This window comes from Mytilus edulis, chromosome 9 (genome assembly GCF_963676685.1).
Source record: "Mytilus edulis chromosome 9, xbMytEdul2.2, whole genome shotgun sequence".
Taxonomy (NCBI): Eukaryota; Metazoa; Mollusca; class Bivalvia; order Mytilida; family Mytilidae; genus Mytilus; species Mytilus edulis.
The window spans coordinates 70850915-70877441 of NC_092352.1; the positions used below are offsets into that span (position 1 = coordinate 70850915).

Here is a 26527-nt window from a genome sequence, read left to right on the forward strand (position 1 = left end):
TAACTAATAAATGCATACATTGCAGATATTTTGCTGCGCAAGGACAGATACACGATGTTAATATTTATAACGAGACAATATCACCTTATGAAGATATTGATGATGGCTACATAGTACCTGAAATATCAGGTAGTCTTGAAACAAGAGTAAAGGACGACGAAGAAGATAACCAAGATGAAGATGTTAGTCATTATCTTGAATTAGATTAACAGCATAAGTTCTACGTTTCTAGTGATAGGTCAATTACGGAGACATAGGTAATCAAACGGAGTTCGTCTCAATAAAATTTCACGTCGAAGTTACTATCTGTTTGAAATGATAATGTTCAAAATGTCGAAATCTGCATAATTTGTTTTAATAAAGGACTTGCCAGAAAACATCGACAATCACTTGTGGGATACCTCATTTTAATAACCGTCTTGAAAAATAAAAGTACAAATCAAAGAGTATAGTCTTAACTTGAGCATGGATAATTGACTGTTATGCCTGTTATATAATGCTCTGAGATATAATGTAGCTAACATGCACACTGAATTTTTCGTTTAATAACAAGATGTATTTTTATGACTTACATACTCTTCCAATTATTGGATATTTCATATAGAGATTATGTCGAATTCGATATTCATTTTTTGATGCTCAATTCTATAAAAAGAGACATATGGAAGGATGTTCATGTGCAACACATATTTCCTAATTATCAAGTTTTTTTTTTTATCTTATTATTATTGGAAGTTGAAGCTTGTAGGTTCACGATTTGCCAACATAATATTTTAAGAGGAATGCACTGTTGTATATAGTTTGGTAAATATTAATTAGTGTTTCGATTAAAAAAAATGCTGTTCAGTTTTTTAAAGGTATTTGTTCCAAAACAGATAAGGCATGTATAATGTTATGACATGAGGAAAAACAACGGTTGGTAATGTCTTTATATCGATGAGTGTTTACGATTTGGTCATAGTCTGGTTAGGTCCTTCCTGAACGATCGCATAATCTACGAATACGCATACACAAAATAAATAAAAAGTTTCGTTTGATGTTTTAAGTTAAACTTTCATTTTGTCATGGTTTTGATAACATTATCATGGTTTAAATACTTTCAGGAAAACATGAAAATATATTTACTTTTATTTTCTTTCTCGTCGTTGAAAAACTACAAAAACATAAGGTAACAAATGACTAATAAAAGAAACCTCTCAAACCAATTTAATCCAGAGGTTTAGTCGGTTAACCCTTCATGACACATTTTATTTATTAGCTGGTATTAAAATACATCATAGATATGCATCATTTAATTGATATAGGCCTTTGACATTATTATTTTGTGCTGCCTTTCAATGGAATTTTGTTTCGACTAAATATTCTACAAAATGTTGGTTACGAAATATGTCAGAGATGTATAGATGAGCGACATAAGAAGTCAAACAATTAAGAGTGGTAATCTTTGGGTTCTTTAATACTGAAATCCTGAAATATCATCATCAAGACCTCGGAAAAGTTTTTTTATCAAAAGTGTTTTAAAAAAAACCAAGCCGTATGAAAATAGATAGATTTGCAAGATCTTATATTTTTTGTGTACACACACAACCAACTGTACTTCCTGGAAACAGTGCGCTCTAATATGCAATTAAATGTTAATATTTCAGCACAAGTCAGGGTAAATATAGTTTTGACATGAAATGTCTATCACTTTAAATGATTATTTGAACACTTTATTAAAAAAAATACCTAAGAAATCTTGAAATTGTAGAATTTAACAAAGAAAGCAATGGGGCTTTACAATATTGGTTGTATTCCTACAGGATTATACCAATACGATTGGTTGTTACAAATCACAAAATTGTGAGTGCCTTAAGATATCACTGATCCCGTAGTTTTGACAAATTTGGGAAATTTGAGTATTTAGTTCATCGTTAACAAAATCCTAACTTCTGCTTGAATTAAGGTTAAAAAAATGTATTGCTGATATCAAATAAATCACTCGTTGCAGAGTTTGGTAAAACAAACATGCAAATTTTCCATATTTATCAAAATTCATTGAACTCCAACCTTTAAAGCTGACTAGCATTAATTTTTGAATTGTGGAAATATGTAAAAAAAATATTCTTAGTATAAAAATTTTGACTCCTTAATCCGACGGACAGACAATATCTAAAAAAGATACAAGCTTCGTTTTCTTAAACCATCGTTTAATAAATGTAAATATCAGTCGAAGGTCTTTTTTGACAAATGTCTGTAACACGTAAGCATCTCTTTGGTAAATCCAAACTTGTATATTAGTTGAGTAGCTATGTTTTGAGGAATGCTGTGATAAAGCTGAAATACGTAGCTAGTCTTGACTTTGGTTTTCCTGATTAAAGTATTTCATATCAGAACCTACATAGTTACAGTTACTTTATTGTATTAGTTTTTTAAGGATAAACAGCGAAGTATAGTTGCATTAATCAATGTGAGGTGTATCTTGTGAAGTGATTAAGGTGACTCCGAAAAAGTGAAATTACAAAAATACTGAACTCCGAGGAATGTTCAAAACAGAAAGTCCGTAATCAAATTGCAAAATCAAAATCTCAAGCATATCAATTGAATGAACAAAAACTGTCATATTCCTGACTTGGTACAGGCATTTGTTTATGCAGAAAATGGTGGATTTAACCTGGTTTCGTAGATAACTAACCTCTTGTAGTGCATATATCGAGGAATAATATCAATCGCTCCTGTCTTCTTTATAAAAAGGTATTTTTCTTAATTCACCCACTGTAATAAATTAACTTCACCGATTATACAAAAGCACAACACACCGTTCTATAAATTTTATTACTTTTAATGTTTCTGCTTCATTTGGACTTTTAATAATTGCACAAATACAGCTGACAGTTCCTCATCTATGGACCATGTTTCTTACCCATCCCAGAAAAATCTGACATTGCGTCACAACCGATGAAGACATGGACCAGTGGTAAGGCTTTTAATTTCAATGGTACTAATGTAATGCTTAATTCATCCATGAACTGAAATAAATCGGAGGTTCTTTTCAGTGCAAAACCCTATTATTGACAACTGTTCAACCTGCAGTTTGTTTAAACATGACAGAAAATATGTATCAAATAATCTGATCATTATTCTGTTATGATTTTTTTCTATTCAGATTCTTAGGACAGTAACAACATTATGGTATCTGCTTTCTCGTGTGAACATGAGCTCAAAAATTCATAATGTGTTCTGCTGTATTTCAAATGGCGCTGTCCTTGTCAGTAACTACACATTTATTTTCTTGTCTGCCTTGATTACTTTATCATCAAGAATTCAAAATTAACCTCGGTATTTGCTTAAACACTATGCCATCCACTATCATCAAGCCAATTACCAAGAGATTTGAACTCATCGTTTATATGAATATTCCGTCAAACATCATGGCAAAGATGTCCTCACCAAAAATCCGCGGAAAGTTCCATTGTATTAGTTTAACTACCCTACAAGTGGTTAGTCAAAAGCAACAACGGGAGTTTGACCTTGATTTAGCTTTCTTACAGCACTGAGAATTAGTTCAATAAATTTCGTATCATTGCAACAGACTTAGTTTGCTTGTGAAATAGAGATAGAAGGGCAGAATTGCTGGTAGTTTATTTCCGAAGTAAAAATTTCTGACGCTCTGTCGTAGAAAACAAACAGTCCAAGCCTTGATAATAAAATGTCTACTGGTTCACGTTTTCTTGTCACTGTTGATCATTATTTCCAAATAAGCACAAACTATGGGTTCATGGTCTTTAATTTGACGATTTGATTTGATGAGTTAAGACTTTTTCAACTGATTTTTATAGTTCGTTCTTATGTTGTACTGTTATACCACTGTCCCAAATTAGGGGAGGGTTGGGATCCCGCTAACATGTTTAACCCCGCCACATTATGTATGTAAGCGCCTGTCCCAAGTCAGGAGCCTGTAATTCAGTGGTTGTCGTTTGTTTATATGTTACATATTTGTTTTTCTATAGCTGACTATGCGGTATGGGCTTTGCTCATTGTTGAAGGCCGTACGGTGACCTATAGTTGTTAATTTCTGTGTCATTTTGGTCTCTTGTGGAGAGTTGTCTCATTGGCAATCATACCACATCTTCTTTTTTTATATTGTGTAATATTCTTCTTGTATCTTAATCCAGGATATGTAACGTGTGAAATAGCAATTAATACTAATCACCGGGTTTGTACTCACATGAGCAACACGACGGGTGCGAAATGTGGAGCAGGATCTGCATGCCCTTCCGGCTAAGCTGAAATATAGTTTTCTATATTAAGCTGTATGTACGTTACTGCTGTATGTTTTTTCGTCGTTATTTATTTTCATCATGGCATTGTCAGTTTGTTTTCGACTTCTGACTTTGAATTTCCTTTTGATATCGTTCGCTTCTGTTTTCGATTCTGACGTAGACATTCTACTTCAATCAAATCTTTAATTTTTAATTTGTTTATTTTATTATTTTCTCTGATGCAAAATGATACTATGATCGCTGTGTTGACAAAGTATAGCACACTAGCATACATATTTTAGCTTTCTTTGAACTGTTTTATGCCTTAAAACTGTATCAAAGTTGGCAACAAAAAAACCATTCAATGCCAATAGTTATCAAAGATACAAGGATTATAATGTAGTACGCCAGACGTGCATTTCGTCTACATAAGACTCAACAGTGACGCTCATATCGAAATATTTATAAAGCCAATCAAGTACAAACGAATTCGTTTCAATTCACTCTTGAAATGTTTTACGTCATATTTACATTATACATATCATTTATGTTACATGTGTTATATGCTAGCGTATGTGTAACAAGAAAAACAACTTGATTCCTATAACATATAAATGATATCCTGGCGTTAATTTTACATGGATCATTTTTAATGTATATTCTTATCTTGTATCAATTTTATGTTACATGTATCTTGTTCATATTGCTTCTTTATTTTTTCAAATAGGAGAAGCAGCATCAGGAATGGCCATATGCTGTGATGGCGCTTGACCTTATTCAATCTATTCTTAATCAATTCTGTCTATAAATAAACAGTTTCTTAAATAATTAATACTTAAAAAAAAATTCTTGGTGAAATTAAATAGGAGTGTTACCTAAATATCATCAATGGATAAGCACACATAACACGTGATGAGCTACGGTTTTAAATGGACATTAGCAGTCTGTACTTGTTAAAATTCGATGATGTATTAATTGGTTGCCTGTGTTTTTATATTTTATAAATTATATTTATGCTAACGTTAAGTCATATGACCTTCAGAATTCTGTAGAGATCATCTTGATGCTAAATGAGATGGCTTCGATTCTAAAATACACACGAAATGAGGATACGTTTTATCGAGTCCATGCATTGTAAATTGTTTCTTTATTACTTTTTGTAATTTGGATAGTCACTTTAGCTTGTAAATAATAAAATATGAGATGTTTTAGTCAAATTGGTGAACATGAATTTGACAGTTTATGTCCCTTTAAACAAAACTATTTTTTTCAACGAAAATGAAATAATTGACCATCAAAACAATTCAGTGTAAAGAAATGTATCATGAGTTTTACTGTTCTTCGATTCCTAATATAGCATGCCAATATTGATGGAATTTCTGACTCTCGTCCAAGTTATTATTCTATGCTTATTCAATTAATTTTATCAAACAATTTGATATAGCTGGGGGAAATAAATCAGACATTTTTAACCATTTTACTTACTCGTCAACGTTCTGATGATCTGATGATTGATTAGCGGAAACGAAAAAGTGATAAAATTGGATTAAAACAAACTTCATCATGATCAAATCTGTAATACTAAACATATTAATCACCACTGTTATATATTACGAACACAATGCCCAAATGATGATTATATGGTACCGAAAATTACAAAAACGGTAAAATTAATTAATCTTTTCTCAATTGAGTTAGCTTAATAGATAAATGAACATGACTACTGCATGTAACTGTTAACAAATTTCCTTCCGTAAGCGATTTATTTTAGCTACATTTGCGAGTCAATTAATTCAGCTAAAGTAAATCGTTTCCAACTTGACAAACGTTTATCTTCACTTATATAAATACCTCCAACAACGTTTAAAAAATAAAACGATGTTGTATGTTTGCCAGAAACAAAATTTACAAAAGAGACCAAAGGACGTTGAACTTAGTAACTATAGATCACCACATGACCTTCATCAATGATCAAAATCTATACCATACATCAAGCAATGAAAGGCCAAAAAATATCAACAATTCATACGAGAAAAATAACAGCCTGATTTTTGCACAATACAAGAAACGAAGGACGGACAAATTTGGCTCTTATACAGAAATTTAATTGGATAACACTTTTTAGCGGATGCCTAAACTACCCCTAACTTAGGATGGGAGTGTAACAGCACACTAAGCTATAAAATGCAGTTGAAAAAAGCTTTACTCATCAGATCAATACAAAGCACAAAAAACAACTGGCAAAACCAGTAAAGAGACAACGTACAGATCTGAATTTACTCGACGATTCTGAAGCTAATTTAAAGTCAATAGTACCTGAAAAAGTATCCAGGACTGAAAATATCAGTCAGGATAATCCAACATCCAAAAGACTTTAAAAAACATCACTTACAATGATGATCTTGTGCATTGACAGAATTTAGGTATGAACAGAATGTAAGAACGTGAATAAGCACAGCTAAATAGCAATAATATTAAGTTGATTTTTATCTAAATATAACATAGTCATCAATTTATTAGTGTGGAGATTCCGCGAAAATAAATTGATTTACATAAACCGTGTCAATTCAATGGAATAATATTATGATTATCTGAAATTTCATTTTTTCAGACTGAAACTTTCCAAGTGAAAACCATATCATCGAATCTATTACCGTGTTCTTGTGCTTTCGATAGCAATATATTCTGAAATTATTTAGATAACTGATTTGACCCTATGCAATACGTTACCTTCGAAGTAACGAATTATACAATAGTAAATAAGGAGTTAGTTTATGTAAGATAAAATGAAAGGCTGATATTATAGTTGTATAAAATCGATGTTTCTGTATTTGCCGAGATTAGTCAAATTTGCCTTGAGACTCGAAGAGTCGAGGTCCTATTTACTGACGAAGATCTATTACATATGATAATCTTTCAATCAGTTTATGGCGATGTCAGTTTATTTTCGATCTATGAGTTAGACAGTCCCTCTGGTATCTTTCGCCGCTCTTTGAGGTCTGGACCTGGCATGTCAATAACTGCTAGTAGTCCTTTGTTAATTTATATATCATTGTCATTTTACTCAGTTTCTTTTGTTACCTATTCTGACATCGGACTCGGACTTTTTTGACAGTTTAAACTGAGTTTTACTGTTCGTACAGCTGTGTCTTTCCTTATTCTACATTGGCTTGAGGTATAGGGGGGTTGAGATCTTACAAAACATGTTTAACCCCGCCGCCTTTTTGCGCCTGTCTTAAGTCAGGAGCCACTGGTCTTTGTAAGTCTTGTATGGTTTTTTTAATTTTAGTTCATTTATATGTTTTGGAGTTTAGTGTTTCGCCCATTTTTCTCTGAACTAGTACACAATTTTATTTAGGGGCCAGCTGAGGACCACCTTTGTGTGCAGGATTTTGACGCTGTTTTAAAGACTCAATGTTGGCCTTCGGCTGTTATCTGCTCTCTGGTCGGGTTATTGTCTCTTTTACATATTGCCCATTTCCGTTCTCAATTTCATTATCATTACAGAAACAGTCAGTTCATAACTTTTGTTATGAGATGACCCTAATCATTCGTTTAAACAAAGAAACTTACTGTGAAACAGGGACATAAATTCATACTTTACTTGGTTTTTTTTTTTGCAGTCACCATGTATTTATGTCAAGCATGCCAATATTGATTAAATTTCTGATTCTCGTCTAAGTTATTATTCTATGCTTATTCAATTAATTTTATCAAACAATTTGATATAGCTGGGGAAAAGAAATCAGACATTTTTAAGCATTTAACTTACTCGTCAACGTTCTGATGATCTGATGATTGATTAGCGAAAACGAAATAAGTGATAAAATCGGAAGGTTTAGTCCAAAAGACGGTGTAATATTTTGTTTTAAATAGTTACAAAACACAGCGTATATTTAAAACTTTTTTATGTTATCATTTTACTATACAGAAGATGATAATAATGTATACTATACATAAAGATACGTCCTAAGTTAGATGAGGTGGCACAAAAATTAAAACCGGAAGCGAAAGTCATGTGTAGGCAAATGGGTAAATACGGATTTGTTTTCCCAAAAGCGATATTAACTCATGGTTTGTGTCAACAGGTCGACGTCATCAGTATTGCTCATGTTGATGTATCTGTATTATTTGCTCATGGTGTTTTATAATCCATTTTCATGCTCATACAGTTCATACACAAATATTCATAAAATCAATAGTTGTGTTCCTTAGATTAACAAAAAGCTTTAAACATGTTTAACACTCGTAAAATAATTTTTTAAACTTTGTAACTGAATAAATTTTCAAAATAAAACTATAATTGTGAGAACTGCACACACTAGCTCCACCGTCACAACTTCTACTAACAAATCGACTGCACACTGATTGCCTGGTTTGTTTGCAATATTAGTTAAGAATCATGATATGAAGCTTTCATATTCAGTATATCATGTAGATGCTTTCCAAAATATTAATGTTCAGTACTTCCACCGCATAGATACACAAGTTGTTCTCCTAACTTTAAATGGTACAAGTTATTATCTGAAATCTTGAAGCTTTGACACATCGTATATATTTCCTGGTTATTCTATTATCCTGTTTTCACTAGAAATAAAGGTACGATAAGCCCCTGTTTTGGCTCCTCTATTTTCTCATTTTTCTCATTTTATTTTGGAAAGCTACTTATAACGTTAAAATATTCCCTGAGGTTTGAAGTTTGTTTGGATGAACTTCAAAAACATTAATTCATCAACATGATCAACTGGGTGGGGTGAGGGGGGTAAAAAACATGAAAAATGTAAAAAGACATCAAAACCGCCAAAAGTAGGAAAAATTACGATTTTTTGGCCTGTGTTTTTTAAGATTCAATAGAGTGCAACTACGAGACCCAAAGGAAATTATGACAATTTAGACAGCAAAAACAGGGATAATGAAAATGGAATAAAACAATTCCCTGAGTTACGTTGGTGCTGGCACTTAAAAACTAAAATAATAACTGAAAGTTTAACCCCAATACTCACTCACCTCAACTCACTCGGTGTCTGAAATTAATAGTTTTGAAGTTCATCCAAACCAAATTCAAAACTGAGGGGATAATTTAACATAAGTAGCTTTCCAAAACAAAATTTGAACAAGAGCTGTCAGAATGACAGTAAACCGGATTTTTTTTAATTTATTTGTGTCCTGGCATTTGTCAATATCACAAGGACCAAAACTCCTAAATGGTAAAAGTTACAATCATCAATATCAAACTTGATCTCCATTTCGTCAACAGTAACAACATCTTAAAATTTGAAAAGGCTTTGGTTGAATGGTTCATTAGTAAATGCAACGACGTGACTGGAAATGCCATTTTACAATCTTTCAAGAACAATAACTCCTGAACGGGAAAAGTGAAAATCGTCATTATTGAACGTGATCTCCATTTTATCATCAGTAACAGCATATTTAAATTTGAAAAGCTTTGTTTGAAAGGTTCGTGAGTAAATACACGGACACGACTGGAAACACCATTTTTAATCTTTCAAGAACCATAACTCCTGAACGGTAAAAGTCCAAATCGTCATAATTGAACTTGACCTCCATTTTGTTGTCAGTAACAACATATTAAAATTTTAAACCTTTGGTTGAACGGTTCATGAGTAAATACACGGACACGACTGGAAAGGTCATTTTTCAATCTTTCAGGAACAATAACTCCTGAACGGTAAAAGTCAAAATCATCATTATTAAACTTGATCTCAATTTTGTTCATGAGTAACTGCACGGACAACATTTGGCTGCCGCCCGGCCGCCCGCCGTACATCACAAAATCATTATCCGATTTTTACTATCGTACCTTGTCCGTTCAATCCTCTTAACTTGTACCACCAAAAGTGAAACCATACCCGTTATGGACATGGACATAATAATAGTTTATACGTGCTAACCATCTATTCTTATTTTCCATATACGAACGTAAGAACATATATTCATTTTTGTTATTTAAAGATCTGATTAAAAAGAACAAAACATATTAAATAGATAAAAACAATCAAAATATTAAGGAATTATTAAAAGACTTACAACGATATCAAACAACAAAATAAAGAAAAAAGAATATAAAAGGATTCAATGCCGTTTAAGCCTTTGAGTAAACTGATGAATTGTTGTTCTATATTGTCAACATGAAAGATTTCATGCGACTGTCATACAACTGAGAGGTTTAACTAGCTATAAAACTAGGTTTTATCACCATGTTGTACATAAGAAAATGCCTGTACCAATTTATTATTATGACACTTGTTATCCATTCGTTTGATGTGTTTGAGCTTTTGATTTTGCCATTTGATTCAATACTTTCCCTTTTTGAATTTTCCTCGGAGTTCAGTGTTTTTGTGATTTCATTTTTTCATATAATTGGTTTTTTAATCACTTGACAAACTTATAGATAAATAATAATAGTACAAAAAACCTAGCCAAGCTGGATTGTGAAGAAATTGACTTTTATAATTATTCTATTAGTTCAAACCAGGGGTTTCAGCAAGAAGAAGCCCTTTGCAATGCTTTATTTTTATAAAATATAATTGTTTCAATAAACAAATTGTCCTAAGATAACATTTTTTCTAGCTACAATATTTACTTGTCCACTTTGCATTTATGTTCTTCTTATGTAATATTAGGTTGATAATGTTATGAGATTTATTATGGTTTCTTGGGCCGTTTTGTCTAATATCTCGAAATTTGACTACGTCTATGTTTAGTGTTTTTGGCCATGGTGTTGTCAGTTTGTTTTCGGTCTGTGAGTTTGACTGTCCCTCTGGTATCATTCGTTCCTCTTTCAGTGGTTATTCAAAATAGACTTTTGTATATATCCATCGATTGAGTCCAATATTTTTTAACATATCAAGAATAAAGTAAAACATCAAAAATACAGAACTCCGTGGGAAATTCTAAACTGAAAGTAACTAAGCAAATGGCAAAATCAAAAGCTCGAACACATCAAACGAATGTGTGTTATATGGTTTCAATTGAGTACGCACAGAAAGTACATTTATTCTTTTGCATAACTTTAATTTTGTGGAGAAATTCATCTTCACCAAAATTTTGTGAGTGATAGTGTAAGTTATTTTGTGTATTGGAGCAATTGTAATTTGAATTTTAGGTTATGTAACATGGCATTCTATTCAATTTATTCCAGATAACATTATGCCTTTATAGGATTAAGGACCATTTTACATGTAATGGGATATTTGTAGTTTTATCTTTTAAAATATTGTTCATGTTTTTTACAGACTGTTGCTTTTATCTAAATATATTGAAATAAGAATTTGTATATGATTGACCCCTAAAGCTCACAAATCCTATTACATTCCATATAAAGATTTTTCATCTATAAGAGTTAACTGCTGCAATCACCCCTGATAAATAGGAAAGTTAAAATAAATAATACATGGTTTATATTTTTAATTCCTGCTAGTTTATTACGTCCATTATAATCAATTAAATGTTTTGTACAGAGTGTTTGATGATCAAATTTTATATTTTTATTGTTCGAAATATTAGATTTGATAAAATCGTATTTGTTCTTACAAGCTACAATAGTTTGGATAGCATGTTTTTTTGCATGTGTTATTGGACCTACATAGAGCAGTTCATTCAATTTTATTTTTCCAGATAAATTATGTTTCTATTTAATGTTTAACATATTACATCCATCTTATTTATTTATTTGCGAAATTGGTTCTGTTTTTAATTCTGTTATGTGTACCATCCAAAAAAAAAGATAAAAAATAAGTTGGTTTAATAACCCATTATTCAGATTTGGTGATGTTAAAAATAGGTGTTTAAGCTTTGAGATAATAAGACTTTTCTAGATTCCGACATTTATTATTAAACACATGCTATTAGATGTTCTGCTTCACAAACAATTACATGTTAGAAAACGACAAAGAACAGTTGAAAGAACATTTGACTACTAAACAGATGTTCTAAGATGTTGGTCTGTATTAGAATTTATCTTGTCTTGTGTTTGTTATTTTTTTTCTTTCGCCAATCTCACACTTTCATCTTCTTCTTTTTTTTTCATTTGCATCTTCTACATGTGAAAATATACCTATACAGATAAAAAGGAAAGAAGTCATAAAACTAATTAAGAATATAACTATCTAATAGATAATTATATTTTATTATGTGTTTAGAATGTCAGAGCTTTGAAAAAAATAGAATGTTTGAAAAAAATGTAGACCACCAGAAATTAATATATATATATTGAGATAATTTTATTGCGTTTCAAGTTACAAACCTGTCATATAATATTACTTTTAAAACTTTACATCAGGAATGTTCTTTATTAGATTAGTGCGACGTGGAAAACATAAACACTTTATATCTCTACCTGTGTGACGTTTACATTCTGACGTCAAACGCGCGATTCTACTTCAGAGTAAATGTTAATCTATCCATTCGGTCACAGTACTTACTATCTTTTTAATACTTTATGAGTGGATTTAACATACATAAATACAATACAAAAAATACGACAGCAATGAAAGAGGTTGTTATAATTGATATTTGCTTTTTTGTGCTTCTTTGTTAAATATTTGTTTTTTTATTGTGATTCAGATTATAACACAATGTTGACTGCTGTACCCCTAATTTTGACTTTTTACCCAATATTTCTGTTTGTATTGTTCCCGCATCGTTGTCAATATAATGAAATTTGATGTGGCTGTCGTACAAAAAAGTAAAATCACAAAAATACTGAATTCCGAGGACAATTCGAAACGAAATGAAATGAGAGATTTAGCGCTATAAAACCAGGTTCAATCCACCATTTTCTGCATAAGAAAAGGCGTGTACCAAGTCAGGAATATAACAGTAGTTATCAATTCGTTTGATATGTTTGAGCTTTGGATTTAATGTCATTTGGTTATGGACTTTCCGTTTTGAATTTTCCTCGGAGTTCAGTATTTTTGTGAATTTTCTTTTTTTTCAAACAGTCAAAAAAGTCTTTTGGAGAATTAACTGTCATGTTTGTAGGATTGCACATTAAAATAATAAATTGAAATATCTTAATCATTCAAGTAACGAAGTATGATAATGATGTAAAATGAATCATATGATTCTATTCTGAATTAACAATATTTAAATTCATACAATGTAAACGGACCACAACAAAGTTTGTACAATTCATAAATTTCAAAAATGACGTAGGTTTTGTATTTATAACAAATACTCCATTGATAAGTTTCCATTTCTCGGTAATATGCGATGTGAACTGGTACATTTCTAAAATTTCAATAGTTAAGATATTACAACAAAGACTAAACCAAAGACTAAAAACAGTTTTCTAGTTGGCACTCATATCACATCTTCTTATATCTATTAACACTAGTTTAAAAGGTGGAGATTACTTTAATTTTGATGTAAGTTTGTTTAAAATTATTATATCCTTTTACTACCGAATCCCATCTGTACACCTTATCTCTAATTGACCGCCATTAATAGACATCACAAATAATTGGTTTAAGTAAAATTTCGACGTCACAATTAAAACATTTGACGCAACAAATGATAAATGATAGTTAGATGATGTCAAAAATTCAAAAGTCAAAAATTTCCAGGTGAAATGTCGTAGATTCCCAAATACCGATAAGTTATATTGCATTCATTCAAGAATGCGTAGGCATCAAGGTACAACTGTACCTTTCTTTTAAAAAGGGAGCTAAATTGTTACAAGTTTTTCTGGCTCCTCCAAGAATTCAAGGCCATGCACAGGACAGTGTTTATTGAAAAATAAATCGAATACATAATTTTAGTATATTTTGGGCATAAATCTTCAAATTATTCTTAATGCACGTGTGTTTCATTTTTTCCTACATAGATAAAGGCCGATGTGGTGTGAGTGCCAATGAGACAACTCTCCATCCAAATAACAATTTAAAAAAGTAAACCATTATAGGTTAAAGTACGGCCTTCAACACGGAGCCTTGGCTCACAACGAACAACAAGCTATAAAGGGCCCCAAAATTACTAGTATAAAACCATTCAAACGGGAAAACCAACAGTCTAATCTATATATGTTATATTTCATTTGATTATTTTTATTCGTAATACAAAAACAAAGAAGGGAGCGGGTCAGAGAAGATAAGTTATCAACTAAAGGTTACCATACGGCTTTCAAAAATCAGCAAAACCAATAACCTACATTTCCAGAATGATTGAGATTTGAAAAGGACAGTCATTCCTTCAGTTTGTATATAAGATGCATTATTATTATAAATACATCCAAGAAAATCATAAGGAGCTTGATAATTTTTATCAGTGGTACCCTAGAAATATAATAAGTAATAGATTTGTATCTCTATACCTTCTTTTCGACTCAAGCAACTCAAGACAGGAATTGACCAACACCTTCTTTATAGACAATAATTATGTTTGTCATTTCAAACTATAATACACATCACAATGGTTTTCTAACAGTATGCCACAAATGACTTATCCCCACACAAATCCATTATGCAAATGCAAGTAAGAATGTTCACACAAAATATTTTCTTATCATATACTATTCAAATCATTGCCGCACATAATTTGTGAAATATGAAACTCCAACTTCTTTGTTCCTTGTCAATAACCTACTTCATTAAGTGCATTTCATTCTTTATAATCAACAAATAATATTAATTTTCAATTAGGAGTGATTTCCCGAATAGGCAAACGTGATATTATCAGAAACAACACTGCTAGCATGTCTTACTTTTTCTTAATTTAAGTCCCATAAAGGAAACTTTTGTTATCCATTCGTTTGATGGGTTTGAGCTTTTGATTTTGCCATTTGATTAGGGACTTTCTGTTTCGAATTTTCCTCAGAGTTCAATGTTTAGTAATTTTACATTTAAGATTGTTACGCCTCGATTACCTTCATTACCACGATTAGTTAAGATTTTAATCAATGGTCGCCATTTCGGACGGTATATGCGGGGAAAAAATAGTCGAACAAGTTACCATCGGCAATATTATTTTAAACCCTTTGAGTTGTTAAAAGATACGATTTTTCGTGGATTTCGTGGGTAGAGGTGAACCACGAAATTAAATGTTCAACGAATGACAAATGTTCTAAAGGCTTGTATAAAGACTTCTCCAAAACCACGAAATTAAATGTCCACGAAAATGCTACTTTTCCTTCATCAAAGAAAAATGGTATCCACGAAAATAAATGAATTCACAGTAGTGAGGAAATGGATAATTGCTGAAACTCACAACAACGGAGTGTTATAGTTTGTTTTATAATAATAAAAAAGGGGGATGCTTAGAAAATCAATGAAATCCAGCATTTACCTACCTCCATAAAAAAAGGAAAATAATGAAAGCAACACATGTCAATGGTCCTAAACGTTGTAGAAGTGAAGTAAACGTAGACTCTGAAAAGAAACATTGAAGATACTTAAATGATATAACCATGCAAAAATGTAATGGTTGTCGTTTGTTGCTGTTCATCATATTTGGGGTTTGTTCACTTTTTTGTTCATAAATCAGGCCGATATGGTTCTCGTTTGAATTGTTATACATTGGTCATTTCGGGGCGTTAAATAGCTAAGAATGCGGTATGGGTTTTGCTCATTGTTGAAGCCCATACGTTGGCCTCTAGTTTTTATTGTCTATTTCATTAGGACTCTAGTGGAAGGCTGTCTCATTGCAATCACACCACACTTTTATATGTATATATGAGAGCATATATTGCATTTAGTGTCACAAAATTCATTTAGTTGGTCGTTGAACCTGATTTCGAACTTTCTCTCTATCTCTAAATTGTAACGGTCTGGGTTTTTTTGTCTGCAAATGATTACAATTCTAAATACGTTTATTCTAAGTGTTTAAATTATTCTACGCATTATTTATCGCGCGTGATGATTGTTGAGTTTTGTTTTGGCAACTTCGTGAAAAGTCTAAAATGAAAACAACGTTTAAACCTACGATTGCGTTGCATTGGCTAGATAGACTCGTAAATTATTGTATATTCTGAATAATTGCATGATCATGTTAATATTGTAGTGTAATTTATTGTAATTCGTAGCGGACTTCATAAGTATGGTTTACTTGTGACCAATTCGTTTTACTGTGAGTAAATAAGATATGTTTAAACTAAAATTGTGTTGGATAAAAACCGCAATTACATACGTACATATATATATACTCTATTGAGATGTGTTGTGAAATCCTCAAACATATATAGAAAACTCTGTGTAATGTGTATCTTTCAGTTGCATTTAGTGTACAATATCGATAGGATATTAAAAACACTCATGCAAGCAACATAGGATATGTTGATCATGTGTTGCTAGTCTTTGATTGTAATTTGGTTTCAAACGCAATCGTTTTTATTTGTGTTTGTGGACTGTTGTACAGTTTTGTTTTATTATTCCTGATCTTCTTAAACTTGTCAATAAATGTTGAAACTTTCAAGTCATTAATGGGTTGGTATTCGACACGTGAAAAAAGATTAAGTCGTACAACTCTAAAAGGACAAAAGTGGTAATCATAAAAAAAAATTACAAACTCTAAATAATAAATCAAAGCAGTAGTTTGTCGATGTTGAAATATCATTAATCGCTTTGATATACATAATCATCACAATATAACACTAGAGTAATTAATGTTATGAATATTAAACTGGATCGGCTTATAATGGTATCGTGTTTTTTCTTTGACTGTTTATGACATCTGTACGCAGAATCTATTTTGGATGTGTACTGATTGATGATTTAGTCTTTGATGCATGGTTCTTTTAATAAGTTGTTATTGGCTTTAAACTAGCTGTCATTAACCGCGATTACTTTGTGTCGTTTTGTTGTTGGGATGTACGAGTACCAGGCCATGTCCACTCTGTGTTTTTGTTTTATGTATTTCTATTTGTATCCATCTGATGAGTTAATACTTTCTCAATTGATTTTTTATAGTTCCTTCTTATATTGTACTGATCACCTTTTTCCCAGATTCGCGGGAATCCCGCTAACATGTTCAACCTTCCACATCATTCTGTGTGTATTTTCCTGTCCCAAGTCACGAGACTGTAGTTTAGTAGTTGTCGTTTATTGCTGTGTTATATATTTGATTTTCGTTTATTATTTTGTACATTAGTTTGGCCGTTATTTTCTCGTTTGAATTGTTTTACTTTTGTCATTTCGGAACTTTTTATAGATAACTATTTGGTAAAGGCTTTGCTCATTGTTGAAGACCGTTAGACGACCTATAACTTAATTTTTGTGTCATTTTGTCTCTTGTTGAGAGTTGTCTCATTGGCAATCATGCCACATCTCCTTGTTTAAATAAAGTATTCTTAAAATGAGCGACATGGGGAAACAAATGAATTGATGAATCGACCAAATACTTGGAAAACAATCTTAATAATTGTTCTTCCTCTTCTTATTCCTATGACAGAAATAAGATTACGTGATCAACATTTAATTTGCTCATTCAAATTCATATTTTGTTATACAAAAAATCAAAAATAACTATAATGTTAGGTACGTATACAACCCACATCAAAGTCATTTCATATGTATGTTGATGTTTGTTTTTGTAGGAATTCAGTGTTTTGCTTATTCCGTTAATTTTGTGTCCCTTATAGTTGATGTGTTCCCTCGGAATTGGTTTGTGACCAAGATTTGATTTAGATTTATCGATTTATGACTATTGAACAGCGGTATACTACTGTTGCCTTTATTTAGTATGAGCTTTGAACAACATTATATACTCCGTAGAGAGATTCACTGAGAAGCTTTAAACTCGTTTTTACCTATATTTTTTTTATTATCAAAGAATAGTCCTATTAATTTGTAAACAACCAAGTTCATTTCAATATTTTAACAACTAAGTACTTCACTTCCTTTGTTGTTGGTTCACAAATTAAAGTGCACTAACTGTACAAATAACTGAACACGTAGAAACAAAATCATTATTGCTTGATATCTGTAAATACCAGTGGTTGGATTCATAATAGAAAGTTTGTAATGTAACGCATACTAGTACACGGCCGACACTCGGCTAACCGAGGGATTGGTCGGTTAATCTATATTGAGTATGCGGCTATATGGGAGATTGGTCTGTTAATCGGGTTGGTTATACGTCTGTTAAGAGTAAAACGCACAATTTAATGTAAAACTCTATTAAATATAAAGATTTTTGGCATATTATAAGAACCAAATCAAAAAAAAAGAAAACTGTCTGACAAAATGATATCTATCATAGAACATTTTCCACTTGTAAAAACATTTCATAGTCTACGCAGTTTTCAGTAAAATCAAAAGGCGTCGCGCAAGTATGTAGTATTTATGCTTATACGCATAGCAATTGTTTTAATAAAAGGCGAAACAAACAATTTTAGATATCATTTAAAGGACACAAAATAGTACTTTGGTTCTAAAACATAAATTTACATTGGTAAATATTTCATAATTGTAATAAAAAGTGAATATTACCACGTTTTAGTGAAAATTATGGGAATAAAGTCTGTTAATGGGTTGGACAATTGAAATTGTGTCAGTTAAGAGTAATTTAGCCACAGTTATTTTTGCTACCTTTATATTTTCCTATAGAAAACAGTTATGAATGAGATGTTCCTGAGTAAAAAAAATGATAATACGGTGCAACAGTATCCTACGGAAGCGAATTAGCGCAACACATTTTTTTTTAAATTTTTCGTCCTATATTTGCGTTACAATGCAAACCTTTTGCGTTATAATGCAAACCTTTGCGATAAAACGCAGACCTTTGCGTTGTAACGCAAACCTTTGCGTTATAACGCAAACCTTTGCGAAATAACACAAACCTCAAATATTTTGATTTCAATTGTTCATTAAGTTTTGTAAAACATGTCCGTCTGTCATTCATTTCGGTTGTGATTTACTAGTAAGAGCATTTTTATTTTGACTTTCTTTGCATTTTATTGAAGGGTGTGTCACTTCAATATAGTGTGATATGGATTGGCCGCTGGAATACGCATGAATTTATTATTAACGTTTTCAATCAGCCTCAATTTTTGTGTCTGTTCAAAGTAGCACGTTCTCAAATCCGACTGAAAGTGTCTTTCTAATACAACACAGGGTACATATAACGTGTTGTCATTCTCATATGCACATGATATTTGTCACTGGAACTTTAACCTTAATTCGGAAGCATCGTCCAATTGGTTCTTTATTTCTATTACTTAATCATGTTGTTTACAAATCATTCTCAAGTAGTAAATGGAAATGAGCGAATGCAGCTACATTTGGTCATCTTGAGTTTTAATACATTTTATTCCGTTTAGTTCCTTTCTTCATAAGTGTAGAGGAGAACGGCAGTTGTCCGCATGTAAACTTCTAGCATTTGTCACCAATTAGAGTACATCGAAATCTGTTACTGTTTATTTCTGTATTCTTTAAATTGTTATGTCACGTTTCCTCCGTGACTTTTTTTCCTTTACCTTTTATTTATCTTACTCATTATTCTTTCTCTATTCTTTATATTTTAGCATCCCAATACATTTTACTTACTGATGTTTAGTTACATTACGATGTTTATCTCTTATCTATATACTGGTTACCAATGTAGATGACAAATTGGTGTCATTCATGACAATTAAACAGAATCCACATGACATATGCGACCATTCTTGGATCAAATTAACATTACTTTAATATTACACTTTTTGAAACCGTTTTTATCAATTTTCAATTTCCATTGTTTAAATTGTTCATGTGTTGTTTCCGTATATTTTATGTTTCATTGCTCATGTGTTGTTTCCGTATATTTTAGCCGCTCGTCTTGAGCATACCCATTTGATCCGATAACACCCCATATAGCAATACAATTATACTTTCATTGCCATTCATAACTCTTAACAGACCAATTAACAGACTGGGTTTTATACATCCGACCCATTAACAGACCAGGTTTTAAATGAAGATTTATTTATGTCACCAAAATACAGATTTTCGTGAAGATTTTTCACACAATGATTTCATTATGGTTAACAAACATAATGCCTGTCTTTTCTCAATGTTCAAAATATTGCATGCACGTAAATTCAACCAACGTGTCATTTTGTGTACAGTTTGTGTGTGTAAAATGTGTATAAATTTATTGATGAGTAACCCGCCTTTTCATTTTATAGATCGTACATTGAAGCTAGAAAAAAAATAATTACACCACTGGATTCAGAACATTGAATTGTTTTGTTAGATATGAATATTTTTTATGATAAAAATATATTTAAAAAGTTATACAATGAAACATGCTGAACTTTCAATGATTTTCTCGATAACACCTGATTAACAGACTTTAGCCAACCCGATTAACAGACCAACCACCGATATAGCCGCATACTCAATATAGATTAACCGACCAATCTCTCGGTTAGCCGAGTGTCGGCCGTGTAGTATGATCCGGTGAAAATATTCACATTAAATATTTGATAGAAAAAAAATAAACACAGTGTCAAACTATTTTGCAGTTGTCGCTCTTTGATTATTGGCTATTTTGTAATTTAAACAAAAACATATTTATTGAAGGTAATTATTCACGTATGCTTTTTTTTTACTAATACAAAAAATTGTAAATCGTCAAATTGTACAAACCATCATAAATAGATGCAACAGCAGTTTACCGATGATAATCATATTACGAAAGCGCTCCATATAGATAGGTCATTCTTTCTACGAGACAGCCCGGACAATTCCAAATTTCAATGACATGTGCTTAAAGGAATAAAATAGTGACGTATGTCAGGTTATTATTTCGTCCGAATATAATACACACTTCAGTTAGTGGGGTGTCAGAACTGTCCTACGATTGATATGTCATAAGACAATCCAGAGATTCTTCTGTTTCTTATTCGATAAGACAACCTTAAATATGCATTATACATAACAGAATAATAGACAGAACAAAACAATATTGAACAGAACATAGGGCTACAGAAAAGTGAGGAATATGGTACTTGTTTTCCATTTTGTTCTTTTTGATGACATAGTCGATATTGTTTAATGTTGTCAAATTTATTTTGAATCCTCCTTAGAGTCATTTTCTATTTTTCAAATGTTGACGAAGAATATGCAGGTTGATTACGAAAAGAAAAATATCCACCATAGAAAAAACGAGGTAGATAGTATCGTCGTGTCATATGTAATCGTATGTCATATGTTTTCGTATCATCCATATTTTAACGTTTTCGATTGCATACGCGTGTATTGTGGTGTGTTTTTTTTGGGAGGGGTTTCTATATTTAGAACAACAACAATACTACAACTTGACAAATTTAAAACATATTCAAGGTCGCTTTAAAAGCCGTTAGAACAAATTTAATAAAACTGACCTGTTTAGCCATTTCTATTTAATGTCAAAAATAGGCATCACTAGAGTAGTTGTTGAGAAAAATTCTGAAGGGTTACATGAAATACAGCTATGTTGTTTGGCTGTCAGACACCGGATCTTCAAGACATGTGACTGTCATGTGTTTTTTTTTTTGTCGTTTTTATTACATACAAGCGAGTTAAAATTATCATGGTTCTGATATGAAATGGTTGTTCAAACTCCATTCATTCAATGTTCTATAAACACAAACATCTTAAACACAAAACTATGAAAACAGTCTTAGATTTTTACAAATTTAAAAAAAATACTCTTCTGTAGAAGGTCATTGGCAATCTGAAAGTTGTTTACAATGTTACAATTTCAGCACATGAAACATGAACCAACACCTATTTACTACTCAGTTTTAGTACTTAAAAGAATTAAATGATAGTTTTTATGAGTCAAGCAATAACCAGAACCACGACTTTAGAAAATGCTCATTTCCGGATTTTATAGTCATTTTCTGTCCGTGTACTGATCCAGTTTTTACTTCATACGAAAACATATGAAGCCGTGAAACCCTCACTATAATGCATATATCATGTAAAACAAAATAGTGTCCACAACAATTTGATTAGAAATCACAAGTGGTAATGCAATGAAAATTGTGACATACCTTGCAGATAACTCGTAGTTACTTTAGTGACTGTGTTCTGTATTCTTGTCTGTTCATTGCTTTGTATTATATCCAGCTCTCTATGTCCTCTATAAAACCCGTGTCCAAGAAAGTCTAAAAAGACATTCCGTTTAGTATAATTCGATATAATCAAATGAATCAACAAAACATCAGTGATTCTTCAAAATGACAGGGACATATTGGTTTTACAGTTGACACAAATATTTTTTTTCATAAAACGAAACGAACAAATCTAAATTTCTGTAAGTATGCCCAGGTAACATTTCCCACTAGAGTATTTTGTATATTGTTTTATGTGTCTTTTTAGATGTTTTTAAAGTCAAAGGTATTGATACGCAGATCATCAACTCATATTTTAATAGATTACTGCTTGAAAGACATGTAAAAGTTTTTCAGCACCATATGCGCATTTCGCCAAATGTCTATTCATTGAAAATGTTTTGCTATAAATCTGTATTCGAATTACTTAAAATATCTAAATGTTAATAAATCCAAAGTTATAAGTCACTTACCTAGATCTTTAAATGATGAATATATTTCCTTTATTTTACTGTGATGCCCATTTTTATCTGCATATCGCATTCTACACCCAAATGAATAAATCTTTGTACTGGTAGACATTTCAAATTTGAAAACATTAGAATCAGAAGAGCAAACACAACTTTTGGGATTGCATTCCCCAGATTTATGGTAACATTTGTCACCAGAACCTCTTAGTTCGTCCAATGTGATGTTATTCAAAAGAATCATCACTACATTTCCTAACGTTGTTAAGCCAGAATGAATTTCCAATCTAATAAAATATGTATTATTCTGTATCTCTATTTCTGTTTTCAGGCTTATCTTGGTTGAAAAGACAACAGCTGTGAATTAAATATTTTCTAAAATTCAGTATGTCATACAAAAACGATAGATATAAAAATTAAACATATATGGACAAATATTAACCGGAGACCAATTGACTTAGATCTAAGCAACTATGCGTCGCCATATTGCATGCATCAATAAGCATAAGCAATGGGGCATTTAATTGAACAGGCAATGGAGAAAAGTAAATACAGTCGAAAATCATAGAATTAAGATCATTGTTAATAAAATAGGTTTAACAAAATAGGTTGGTCAGTCGAAACCCGACACATCTTAAAAATGAAAGTTTATCATTTTTATATTTAAATGTAAATTAACAATTTAACATTTTGACCAAAAAAACTGCATTCATGCTACTTAGTATGTTTAACATTAATATTATAAAATTCAATATATATATATATATATATAAGAAGAAAAGAAGATATAGTGTCAATGACAATGAGACAACTGTCCACCAGAAACCAAATGACATATAAGTTAACAACTAAAGGTCATCGTACGGCCATCAATAATGAGCAAAACAATGTTTTGTTTTGTGTAAAAAGTACTGATCTTGTTTATATTGAGACAGCTTTACATTGAGAGAGTTCATAGAAATGTCTTATTAGGAAAAGGATGCGAATTCAAGGTAAAGATTATCCACTTTGTCAAAAAGAACCTACTGATTGTACATGTAGGATAAAAGAATAAAAAAGAAAACATCGTTTCAACACTTAATAACTATCCAAGGTATAACTTCTCGGTTGTATCATTATGATTTACTAATTAAATGTAAATAAAAGTAAAAAATAGTGTTAATTACACGACAAAAATGTTGGTACATCTGTTATGTTGCAAGTGAAGTTAAAAAATTTCCACACGTCTCGAAATCAACATAAACCCTTTAATGAGTACTTTCAACCTAGGTTAAGACTGAATAAATGATCTTCTCTATACATTTTTTAATAACAGTTTTAACTTAGTAAATATGTTAGTAGTTTTTGTATTTAGTACAATCTGATTTGTCAAGCCTATTTCAACTAATTTTTATAGTTTGGTTTAATGTTTATGTGTTCTGTCCAAGAGAAGGTTGGTGGCCCGCATTCTGTATGATCATGTCCTAAAGTCATATGCTTTTAGTTCAATGGTTGTCGTTTGTTGTTGTAAATCTTATTGACCTTTTGCTATTTGTTTTTGAATATCAATCAGACCCTTTATTTTCTCGTTTGAATTATAATCGTTTGTTTTATTAGTGTCTTTTATGGCTTGATATTATGCAGTTTAGGTTTTTGTCATTATTGTATTCCGAACGATAACCTATAGTTACTTACTTCTACTTCATTTAGTCCTTTGGTGTTTAGTTGTCTCATTCAAATAATCACCCACACCTTCATAATTTTATATCTGTCATATATTAAAGTGTATGCAGCCAAAAATATGATTTGATATGTGTTGCATTTTCTTAAATAAATAACACAAACAACTTACTGAATAAAGACGAAATCCCTAAAACTAATAGCTGTAGTTTCATTGTGGCAATACCCAGCAATAAATTGCTACTAAACCACAAACCTGTAACATAACTCTTTACAGTATGATTTTTAATAAGAAAAAATGTTAACACTTCTTTAATCATTATCCTATACAAGTAGAAATTAAGAGATTACATATTCTAAAATAATATCGCTGTCATTATTGTAACAATATGAAGGTATTTCGTCAGACGCATCGCTAATTGTACATTTTAGAGTAACGAAATTCATATACAGGGTCTACATGATGAATTTGTTAACTATTTTTAACGGTGTATCGTAGAAACGTTCCTCTTACAATTTACTTTGATATTATTATAAGCCTGGTATCTTTGTTGAGATATGTTAATACATATGTAGCATAACTAATATATATACCACTACAAGTGAAATTATAGTCTCCAATGGTGTCAACGGCTCAATAGCTTGTGAATAAGTACTAAAATATTACCCGTTAGCAAACGAGAAAATTTTTCAGAAATAAAGGTTCCAACCCAACGAGGTTAAGTTGAATTTGGCTTTTTTTTTCGTCATCCTTTTGGCGTCTTACGTTTTTATTTGTTTATACCCCTATAATTCAATCGTTGAAATTTGGAAGTTTGTCATGACGATTAATCTAGAACACCGCCTACAAAGCACGGAATTAATGAAGTGTCATTTTCATGTGTCACTAGATTTTGTAAAAGGACAAAAACAAATGATAAAAATAATCAGTTTTTGTGTAAAATATTTTTTTTGTGTTTTACATATGCTGTACGCTTTAAATAATTCTTCAAATTCTGTTCAAAAACGACTTGTGGACTCTGCATAACATTTATCTGCAGGTTGTTTCAAATTTCAGTAAATGGTTTTTTTTAACTGAAACAATTTTCTGATCATATTTATTTACGGTTTATTTACGGTTATTGATATTAATCCTTCGAATCAAATAAAAAAAAACATTTACGAGATATATTCACTGGAACTGTGATGAGATTATTAAAATCATAAATTAATATGGACATGAAATGTACCACTTGAATACAAGACGTGTTCCTATGTTGATATGAATCGCAGCTAACTCTAAAACAATTCAGTTTCATCCGATGTAACAAAATGAATTATTTACGCTAACCGTCACCTTCATGTTTTCTTTAACATGAATGCATAGTCAAGACTATTTTAATCCATGTTAGCATATTGGGGAATTTATTAAAAGCAACTTGCTATAAATATATCTAACAGAATACGCTGGTGTTTGTTTGCCTGTTTCTTTTTTATTCCATGGCGTTGTTAGTTTATTTTCGATAAATGAGTCTGAATGTCCCTTCGGATTCTTTCGCCTCTCTTGGAAGTCTGATGTAACAGGGTGCATTTACTTCTAGAAATCAGACTTTAGTAGCTTATAATAGTTACCCCTAATAAACAATCGTATTTGTATATCTTTTTATATATTTTTTTATGTATAAAGTGAAGATCTGGTAAGCCATTTTCAGCTTATAATCCAATTGTATAATGATATTTGGTTTTTTTACCACTGTTGTTACGCAGGAGAGGAGGGTTGAGCGAAAACATATCGCACGTCATTCTACATGTGTCTGTCCTTAGTCATAAAAAAGGAAACATGATGCTCTCTACCATCTTGTTATTGGTTCAATGTTAAAATATAAATCAGGCCGTTTTGTTTTTTTCTTTTGAATTGTTTTACATGAAATGGTGTATTATTATGACCTTATCTAACGTACAAATCAATGATCATTATTGAAGGAGCTATTGTGACCTGTAATTGGGCAGTGTTTTGCTATTTGATCTACGGATAGTTGTCTCATTTGCAATCCTAGCACATCGTCTCATTTATTTATCAATGTCATGAATTAATAAATACTGTGAACATCCGACTATTCGTTGCATTTTCATTACCTCAAAAAACT

General features: G+C 31.3%; 1 protein-coding gene across 1 annotated transcript; it reads right to left on the reverse strand.

The window, feature by feature from the left end:
• Positions 1-12071: 12071 nt before the first annotated feature.
• Positions 12072-23092, reverse strand: LOC139488963 (uncharacterized). Its single transcript, XM_071274954.1, has 4 exons — positions 22749-23092; positions 22216-22329; positions 15550-15628; positions 12072-12318 (listed from the first exon to the last, which is right to left on the reverse strand). Exons 1-4 carry the CDS (start codon positions 22984-22986, stop codon positions 12288-12290), a joined length of 462 nt encoding a protein of 153 aa, XP_071131055.1. The 5' UTR covers positions 22987-23092; the 3' UTR covers positions 12072-12287.
• Positions 23093-26527: the final 3435 nt, after the last annotated feature.